Raw genomic sequence first — 10,480 nt, 5'->3', positions numbered from 1 at the left:
TTTAGAGGTTGATGCCACTTAAAATTTGTCAGGAGTAGATGACCTTAGACAAGGTCTTATTTTAGCACTTCATGGAGATTTACATAAAAAGCTGTATTGAAAAGTAACCTCCCAGAAGTTCACTTTTGTTCTCTAGCTTTTGGCTCTAGACTTTAGACAGCAATACAGACTTACCTAACTTTTACACTTTTACTTTAGGTCTCAAAATAAAAAAAAAAAAATCTCTAAGCACTTCTTAAAGAATCCAGTATCAATAAGCTATGCTGGCATGTGCATTACTTAACTACTACTGCACTTCTTGGACAGCTGAAATAACTATTCTGGCCTTTGCCTCACCACACACGAAGGGGTAAGACACTAAGTGCCTCACCATGTTGTAGTTTATTGCTTCATAATTCTTCTATGAAGAAGGCGGCTAATTTCTTCTCAGAACTTAAAGACATGGAAAGCAAAAGGCTGAGATGATTACCAGTTTCAGAAGTTGTGTTGGGTAAATAAGTAATTTTGTTTGGGAGGGGAGGGGAAGGTATAAAAATCTTTTTATTTGTCCTGGGAATCAGAAGGATTAGGGTCTTACCGCTAGTGATGAGTTGAATAAATGTGAAATTCTGTGTGACATTTCAGAGATTTCACTGTTTAGCAACTGCTACACAACAAAGCTATTACCATGTAGAGTGATTGTGGAAAACAGTAATACACCAGTATAGTAGATTTGGAAAGGTCAACTTTTTAATAACTGCTTTTCTCACCCTGTTATGTCTTGCAGTTACAAAGTAGTTAGAAAAAGCATGAGTTCCTCAGAGGGATTAGGTTTGGTTTTTTTAAAAAAATTCTTCATTACATAAATAACATCTGGCACTTCAATGGGACTCCCCTGGACAAAGGCCTTGATAAAAACTCAAAAAGCTATGTTTGATCTAATACTATATCAAGGTCCATTTTGTTACAATTGAGTATGTTCAGAATATGCAAGCTTTCCCAATAAAGAAAAAAAAATTGCAAGTCAATGTGTGTTAAGACATTGCATAAGGTCTACAGCAGCAGTCTAGCTCCTTTGTACTAACGGTTTCAGGGTTAGACTCCACTTCTAATTGTTCATTGAGGCAACTAAATGTTCAGAAAAAAGCCTCTGGAAATAAGATCACTGAAAAGAATTAACGTTAAAAAAAGTTAGAGTTCACTGGACTACATAGATATATGATTATACATCTCAAATTCAGATAATCTTTAAAAAAAACTATAATTGAGTGGTTATGTAGAGTGACTTGATTAAAACATAACCAGATATATGTTTGCTAGATATCTGTACACAATGATACTGTTTCAGCTTATAAAAATTCTAGCTCCTGTCACCTCTAATGTATCTCAATGCTTGAGTCAAGTTCAGGTTCAATTAGTGATTAAAGGCAGTCCTATAGGAGAAGCACAGTTTATAAAAAGAGAAAAACATTGCCTAAAAAAACCTCAGGCCTGGCGTTCTGCAACAAGTAGAAGTTAGAGAGTCCTATCAAAGTTACTCCCTGCAGGAGGCCCATTCTGCCTTTGACAATGCCACAGCATTGATCATACAAGGCCTTACTGAAAGTGCCAAAGCCAAAATTACATCATTAAACAAAAGTGCATGAAGTAATAGGATGAGCTAACTGCTCATCTAGTACAGTATGTTATCTGAAATTTGATAGGTTGCCCATGTAACATGACTGCTGATCCATTCAGGAAGTGTACCTTTTTATTTTAAAGGTGAAATATCCAGAATGGCCCCCACAAGTGCAGATGAACTGGTTATCTTTAGATACATACTTGTATTCAATACCTAATCCATGGATCTTTATTATAAAAAAAAAAAAATTTGTTTGGACTGCAACTAATTCAGAATAGTACCCACTATAATGTCAGAAGAAAGAGGAATTTTTGTGGTTACATGTAAACTTGTGATAAGCTTCTCAAAAAGAGGGTACACAATGGCAGGAAGAGTAAGGGTATCAATGAGGATAGGTAATGACCCGTTTATGTAAAAGTCAAACCAGCCTCATTGTACACCTTGAAGACTTTCTCAATTGCATTGACGTAGGCAGCTGTTCTCAGGTCCAGACCCAGGTTGTACTTCATGGCAGTGCGCATGATTTGCTGAAGTGAAATGAAAGAAAGCAGAAGTTATTTATGATTGCTTGAAAAGCCTTTCCATGTACACTATTTTCAAGGAATTTCAGAGAGAGGCTAAGGCTCAGTACAGAGAGATCCTAGTATTCAGATTACAGCTCAGCATACACGAGGTTTTAGTCTTTCCTAGATTTCCAAGGTGCCACTTCTCACCATCCAAGACTCTATCCCCTCCATGTATGTAAAATCTTCACAAAAGCCATGGAGTATCCAGTAGACTTCATGCCCCCTTCTGCAGTATTTTCCATTGGAGGGACAGTCTGGTCTACATATATGTGGTAATATTAAGTATAGCTTTGAAAATATTTCTGCCCCAACAGATTTCTAGAACATAAAAAGATAAATGATGGGGCTCTCCAATGGCTAAACTTTTTACCAAAAAATATGCTTGCTAAATCCACACAAGTTGACTTTAACTTTGTTTTCAGTTTCTGGATGGCCTACAACATCCAATTAAAGGCATCCACACAAACATCTATTCAAAGGAGTGTCATACGTGCAGTGACTACCATTATTGTCAATAGCGGTCTTCTTTTTTAAGTGCAAGGAAATAGTGTCGTTCACTGATACCATTACATGCTGATTTAGTTTGCTTTTGTGACAGTTATGTTTACATTCCCTTGCTACAACTCTACATGTTAATGCAATACTTACTCTGGCGGAACGCTCCATGGTGTAGGCCAATCCAGAGTGGACAATGTCTTTTTCAGATGCACCCTGAAAGGGAATGAATGCAATCCGGGTTCAATATGACATGAATGAATATGCAGGATTATTGATTTTCTCTTAGTACATCAGACTAACATGCTCAGTTCCGATAATTAAGTCGGCCTGCTTTCACTGTAGATTTCTTCTAATTTTTAATATTTTTTTTTTAATACCTGGTAAAAGGAGACCAATATGTGAACATTGCTAATTCAGCAGGTGATCTTACAGACAGTAAGCCCTAGACTACTAGAATATGGTATGTGAAATGTTTAGAGGTTCAATAAAAAGAGAAGATAGACTCTAGGTATCAAGCCCGCAGTGAATAAAATGCCCAGTAGTGGCACTCCGACTTTAGTGTTTCTACAGAGAACTACAATTTATTACTTTTACATTTATAAAGTCAATGAAGATATATTCTGGAATAAGGAAGATTCTTTTTTACAAAAGACTTCTAGGATAAAATGTTGCTCCATTACAGTGGTATAGATTCCAAAATGACATGCATCACTGAATGAGTTGGTCAGTACTTATGCAAGTACGAGCAAGCTATTTGGTCCCTGTTTCTCAGTACATTTCTTATGGCGAATACAGGAATACTTAAAAAATCCTGAAGTGGGATGACTAACACAAACCTCAATTTTTAAGATCCTATTCCTAGGGCAGCCACAAGACTGGTAAATTAGGACTGGATATCATTCTAAGAGAATTTCTGTTTGAGATACAGCATATATGATATTGACGCAACAGTTATTGTCTGAAGATCTATGATCTGTGTTGTGAAGGTGGTCAAAAACACATCATCACAATGGTCCCTTCTGGCCTTAAACGCTACGAAATCAGTATACTAGGCTTCTGACTCAGTCTAACGTGACCTTTCATGAGTATTTAGCTCATTATTGAGAAACTCTCTGCCTCTGAAGTACCTATTTGCAATTCCTCTTCCTTTCAAAATGATACAAAACAGTAACACATTATTTGTCCATTGCCCCCCTCAAAAATCCTTTAATTACTTTTTCATATAGTTATGTATGTATAAGAAAGGGAGAGTGTTATTCAGAATACTAGAGTTGGTGATCACTTCATATAAACAGCAACAATTCTGAGTAACATTTTTGTAACGTATCACTGAAGTATAAGAGGTAGGCACATCAGAAACATGTTCAGTAAATCAATCTATTTATATAGTGTCACCGTAGAAGAGGCTTAGATTTTGTACCTCTGCAAAAGGAGAAAGGTTATTGCACTATAAACAGGGACTAGTATTACAAAACAACCATCTGATTAACAATGCAAGACCAAATGACTTGTATGTACACACTAAATTTCAGCTTTAGAAGAACTTTAGAGCTAGAAATGTTCTGTGGAATCAGGTGCAAGATACCAATTGGACATAGCTAGCCTGCTTGCCATACTACTGGGCATTTCAGAGCACTCTGTTCGGTCATGTAACTAACCACACACTAATGCCTTATGGCAAAAACATATGTCCAACAGCAAAATAATGGATTTTATTTACAATTATAATACTAGAATGCAACTGGAGTAACAAAGATTAAAAGCATCACAGCAGCTACTTACTGATATTCTATCCTGGAATTCTGCTGTAGGCACAACTGGAATAGTTCCACCATGTTTCCCAAACTTTCTTTCCAAGCTCTCTTGGACAGACACTGGAAGGGGAAGGAAAACAAGGCAAGTTAAATTTCAGCAGTGATAAAAAATACTTTCACTGAAAAGTTATTCTAAGAGTTTCAGCACTCATTACTTCAAGCAGTAGTATAAACTGAGCTGTGCTAGGTAACCTTTTAAAGAACTGAAACAAAGTTTGAGTCCGACTGCTTTGATATACAAAGGCCTCAAATTAGAAACCTTAAGGTCCCTTAACCTCTTTGCTGCAAGACAATTTGGAAGACTGGGATGGTGAAGTAGAGATGGTGGTGATAGAGCTGCAGCCTAAACTCAACCAGCTGATATGTCACCATCACAGTCCTCTATAAATGACCGCCCTGAAGAGTATAGACCAATACTTCTAAAGTAGAAACTTCAGGCACTGAGTTTCAGAGAGTAAAGTGAACAAACATTTCCCCTTTATAGCTCAAATTTAAGAAGGACAGCACTTACTAACAATAAAGCTTAAAACGTTTTAAAAGCTTTCTAAGTTCCAAAGGAATTTAAAATGTCTGCACACAGGACACAGTCTCTTACGCAAGTTTTTGCATTTATATTGGTAGCGATTCCTAACCAACTCTGCGTAACATGTTTCAGATAAATGCAATTTTAAGGCACCATTCTAAATGCTAAGAAGGACCCTCTACTACTTGAGCAATGCCAGAGCAGACAGGGTAACCTATGTGAAGAGAATATATTTAAAAAAGATTCCTTATCTAAATTTTGTCAACTCCATTAAGTTCTGAAAAACTAAGGCATTTGTTACTGGTATTTAGTTTTACGATGAAGTGTTATCTAAGCCTGGTGACAAGTCTTACAGTTCTTTTACTCCACGAAGCTTATTTTTTTCATAAGATCAGCATTCTGGTCAGGAAATGGAAAGCCCAAACAAGTCAGGAGCCAAGGGGGCCACAAGCCAAGTTTCAAGAATAGCCGTATCAATTATATTATTGCACTTCACAGAAATCCTACTTTGCTGTATAACTGCTCAGTGTCATAATGCAGTGATCTTCAAAGCTGTAACTTGTTGATTAGCCAAATACACCATTGAAGGTTTTTGGATTTTGTTTTTACACTGAAGAGAAGTGAATATTTTCTTTGATAAGGGATTTGAATTAGTATTTGTAAGGCATTTTGACAATACCAAAAGCTAAGCATCACTTCATGAAGACACTGTTAGTTTTCTACAATGTTTTCCCAAGTATTACCCAATTCATCAGTTACTAGTCACACTAGGTGCATTTGTAAGCTCTCTCACTGTCCAGCATACACTAGGAGCAGATTTAAAGAGAAGTTAAATTTAGAACATCTTTGTATTTGATTTCTTCCATGTTTGGCATAGGAAGATATTAAATGTAACCTTGGTTTGAGTTCCTTTCTAGTTCAATTTATCTGTTGAAGAGCTAATAAAAGTAGAAGTAATGCTTACTCAGCAAGTGGTAGTTCGAATCCCTTTCGTATTTAAATGTCAAGCGGCCATAGCTGACGTGGTTCAGGTTTTTCAGCCACTCAAAGTAAGACACAGTTACACCACCAGCATTTAAGTAGAGATCCTGCACAAAAACAACATTAATAGAAAACTTTCTGAACGATAAACCTATGATAAGACAACTTACTCTGTTGTATTTTTAGAAGGCAAATTAAAATGCAAAAACATGGAAATCCTGTTTAAACGTAACAGGCAGCACAGAGAATAATTCAGTCATTAATTCCCCTAAGGAGAGCACTGAAGTTATCAGGATTACAAGTTTTATTAATTTAAAAATGTATGAATTTAAAAAGCCTCAAATTCAACTATGCATGATTAACTGTTATTTTCCCCCCCTCACCACCTGTAAGTTTTTGGCAAGAAAATAAAAGCATGCATCAGACTAGCCAAATGAGTAAGATTTAAAATAAATCACTTGGCAGCAACATCACTTTCTTTAGAGATAGCATTTCCCTTCCCCAAAAAGGATCTCACTGTCCTAGATAAGGTTTCTTTCAAGTAATCAGTACAGCATGCAACCTTTAATTATGGCTATACATTCCAGATTCATCTGTAGCACAAAGCTCTATCAAAGCACCCATGCTCATGTTTATTTCTAGAGCACAGAGGACAATGGCCAAAATTTTCCATACTTGGCTGCCTAACTTTAGGTACCCAGAGAGGCAGCTCTGATTTTCAAAAACCCTTCCACTGACTTCAATAAAAGTTAGACATCCAAGTATGAAAAATTTGGCCACTGCATTTAGACTTTCCCTCCCTACTCCGCTCACTGGACTGGGCAGTTAACGAAGCGCCAATTCCCAGAAAGGAAAACCAAGGTTTTAGGGATTTGTGTCATTATTTGATAGGAATAATTGTAAATTGTTTTTCTTTTGAAAATGTCACCGCCATGCAATAGATGAATTTAAGTAAGCGAAGATGGTTGTAATGAGAGATCTGGGATTTGAGGATAATTACCTCACAAGTCTTGAGTGAAGTTAGAACACCCATTTTTAAGGTGAGAGGCACAGAAAGGAGGGCATTGTAGGAATGGCTTTCATAGGAAAATTATTCTGAACACTTAAGTGATTCTTAAAGAATATTAATGCTAAGATTGATCCTGTGATCAGGAGAAAGAATGCATTTGCAGACAGACAGTCTACTTTCCATTAGTGTTGGCAAAATAATCTTACAGGAATGACCATGATATTCCGCTCCAAAAAGATTTTATCAGCCTCAGGGGTTGTAGGTCCATTGGCACCCTCAGCAATAATCTAGGGAAAGAACCATGACACAATAATTACTGACACACAGAGGCATATATTTATATTCACACCAATAACTGGAGTAAATATGGAGAAAGGCATTTGCCATACTGTTTCCTGTTTTAATATTTAGTTTAACTCTTCTTCTTACTTTCGCTTTGACCTTGTGAGCATTGGATTTAGTCAACTGTTTCTCACTGGCAGCAGGGATGAGAATGTCACAGTCTAATTCCAAGATGTTGCCATCATACGGTTGTGCTTTGGGGAAGCCGACAATCGTCCCATGTTGCTGTTTGACGGGAAGAGAAGTGTGACTATCGGTTATTTTCAGTATCACTATTGCACAACAATCTTCACTTATGCATCTTTGCATGTGTCTGTACAACACCTTGCACAGCATGTCTACTGCACTATGTGTTTAAAGCTAACACAAATGCCCTCCTTCCCTTCCTACAACTATAGCAAGTGCCATAAAAAAAATCCAAATACAATGAAATTTTCAATTAAACCTTAAATCTCTCTAAACAGAGACTGTACAATTCTAATAGGTTTGTATAAGCACTTTACTCCATTTGAGACAGGTAAAATACTCAGTATTTTCAATACTCTGTTTCTCTAAAGTACTTGCACTTTAGAGAAACAGAATGCAAGTTTACCATACTAGAAGAGTGAGAAAAAAGGGGTCTGCTGCCTTGCTTGTTCCCCAATCTTGAATTAAAAACTGTGTCAATTCAAACACCTACTAATCCATCTCAGTAAGGAAAACAGATATAAGGAACAGCATGTTCACAAAGTCAGTATAAAACGTGGCTGCCATTCCTATTTACATGGGCAGCCAAGGATCATCCCACTAAGACTGTTGGATAAAAAGTTGAAACTTAATGCAGTTCACAGTAAAATTAATTCAAGATCAGCCAGTGTGTCAATTAATTTAAATGCCTGAAATACATTTATATTGATTAGATTCTACAATCTGTTTACAGTAGATCTGTGGGATAAGAATGAAGATTAAGGGTATGCTCACCCTAAGCTCAAAAATACACTCTAAAAACAGAGGTGAATCCCATGCAGCATCCATGGAAGATCCTTACATATATTTTCAAAATATCAGTCTAGATTTTAAGTATATCAGAACATCTACAAATAATCACTACTGTTGCAGTACACAAATTACTATTTTATATTAAAATGAAATTGCCTTTTCTGTCTTAAGCACTACATCTCTTGACTCTAGTGTACTCCGGGGGGAATTCTGCACCAGTGTGCACACCCAGAATTCATGTCCCCTGCATATTTTTTTTCCCTCTACAGAAAATAGATTTGGTCAGGGAGGTGCTGCAATTACACCTCTGCCTACCAGCGCCTGCTGTGATGCTAGAAGAGAGGGCAGCAGGCTCAGGGCCAGAGCAGCTAGCTGCAGAGAGGGGGCAGTGGCTGCCTTCCTCACAGCACCCTGTCTGTGGGGCCAGGTGAAGAGATACTGGATATAAGCAGTACCAGGTTTACCATGGCGCCGGGCCCAGAGTTGGAAGAGGCCCCAACCAGCCGATATATTTGGAAGCTAGCAAATTAAAGCCACAATTTACAAGACCATATTCAATTTCCTCAAAATGAACTTCATCTCTTTTCTTGAGCATAGAAGTTGCTCAAGAAACTTTTATCTGTCCATACAACAGATGGCACAGAGGCAGCAGCAATGCAAGCTCGCTCATAGTACTACACTAGTAAGTCTAAACGAGCAGTTCTCATCCTGTTCCAAACCAGGACCCTTTCCTTCCCACCTTTTGCAATCTAGCTGGGATGCTGCTGCTATTTAGCAAACATGGGGGGAGCGGGAGTTTGAGATCGTGACCCCCCCCACATTAAGAATTATCTAAACCATGGTAAGTTAGTTTGTTTGGATGCAATCCTTTGCCTTTTTGCAGAGACTCAGGTCCGCAACTGTGCCTATCTGGGTGGCGATGGGCAATGTAGAGAAATGAACAGACCAGCACCACTCAGGCTATTAAAGCCATGAAACCAATTAGTTTAGTCTATTTGGTCTGCATTCAAGCTAGTGAAAATGGAATGCTAAAAAACACAGTTGCCAATCCTGAACATTATAAATTGCTGATCATAACTTCCAAATATTCCGCACGATTAACACCAGCCTCTAGTCATCTCCAGTATTTTCAGAGTTTACATAGGGAGCAATACATAAGTCTCATACCAATTTGTAATCTTCTAGTTCTTTTGGGTCAATCCCATCAGGATTCCAGATGTTGCCATCAATCTCTCCAACACCAACACATTTAGCACCAAAACGATGAAGATATCTCATAGAATGCAAGCCCACATTACCGAATCCCTGTAAATAAAAATGGGGAGAATAGAAGGAAGAGTAGTTAAATCATGTGAAATGAGCCCACAAGTCTTAAAACATTCAATCCTTACAAGAATATATCTGCTTTTCACCTTTTTGTATCATATGTTGGCATGGAGTGATATGGGATGGGGACATATTTGTATACGTTAACCACATTGGCCTGATGTTCTAGAGAGAATATTAATGTTATAATGTACTTTGCAAGATCAGTGATAGAACTTACACATCGTAGATTCTAGGACTAGAAGGGACCTTGAGAGGTCATCTCTGCTGGAAAGGCATAACAAGTGGGGTTCCGCAGGGGTCTGTTTTGGGACCGGCTCTGTTCAATATCTTCATTAACGACTTAGATATTGGCATAGAAAGTACGTTTATTAAGTTTGCAGATGATACCAAACTAGGAGGGATTGCAACTGCTTTGGAGGACAGGGTCATAATTCAAAATGATCTAGACAAATTGGAGAAATGGTCTTATGTAAACAGGATGAAGTTTAACGAAGACAAATGCAAAGTGCTCCACTTAGGAAGGAAAAATCAGTTTCACGCATACAGAATGGGAAGAGATTGTCTAGGAAGGAGTACGGCAGAAAGGGATCTAGGGGTTATAGTGGACCACAAGCTAAATATGAGTCAACAGTGTGATGCTGTTGCAAAAAAAGCAAACATGATTCTGGGATGTATTAACAGGTGTGTTGTGAGCAAGACACGAGAAGTCATTCTTCCGCTCTACTCTGCTCTGGTTAGGCCTCAACTGGAGTATTGTGTCCAGTTCTGGGCACCGCATTTCAAGAAAGATGTGGAGAAATTGGAGAGGGTCCAGAGAAGAGCAACAAGAATGATTAAAGG

At 37.8% G+C, this 10,480-nt stretch overlaps 1 protein-coding gene across 2 annotated transcripts in view; it reads right to left on the bottom strand.

Moving 5' to 3' along the window:
- Window positions 1–707: 707 nt before the first annotated feature.
- Window positions 708–10,480, bottom strand: part of GLUD1 (glutamate dehydrogenase 1) — a 49,443-nt gene continuing 39,670 nt past the window's right edge. For both annotated transcript variants that reach the window (XM_005293997.5, XM_065551817.1), the window contains exons 7-13: window positions 9,479–9,616; window positions 7,421–7,558; window positions 7,198–7,278; window positions 5,966–6,089; window positions 4,447–4,538; window positions 2,815–2,877; window positions 708–2,127 (exon numbers count right to left, since the gene is read on the bottom strand). In XM_005293997.5, coding sequence (XP_005294054.1) covers window positions 2,008–2,127; window positions 2,815–2,877; window positions 4,447–4,538; window positions 5,966–6,089; window positions 7,198–7,278; window positions 7,421–7,558; window positions 9,479–9,616 — 756 coding nt within the window. In that variant the 3' untranslated portion in view covers window positions 708–2,007. The remainder of the gene's footprint in view (window positions 2,128–2,814; window positions 2,878–4,446; window positions 4,539–5,965; window positions 6,090–7,197; window positions 7,279–7,420; window positions 7,559–9,478; window positions 9,617–10,480) is intronic.

Source organism: Chrysemys picta, chromosome 7, assembly GCF_011386835.1.
Source record: "Chrysemys picta bellii isolate R12L10 chromosome 7, ASM1138683v2, whole genome shotgun sequence".
Lineage (NCBI taxonomy): Eukaryota > Metazoa > Chordata > Testudines > Emydidae > Chrysemys > Chrysemys picta.
The sequence above is the reverse complement of the archived record's forward strand: the minus strand, read 5'-3'. Positions and strand labels throughout refer to the sequence as shown.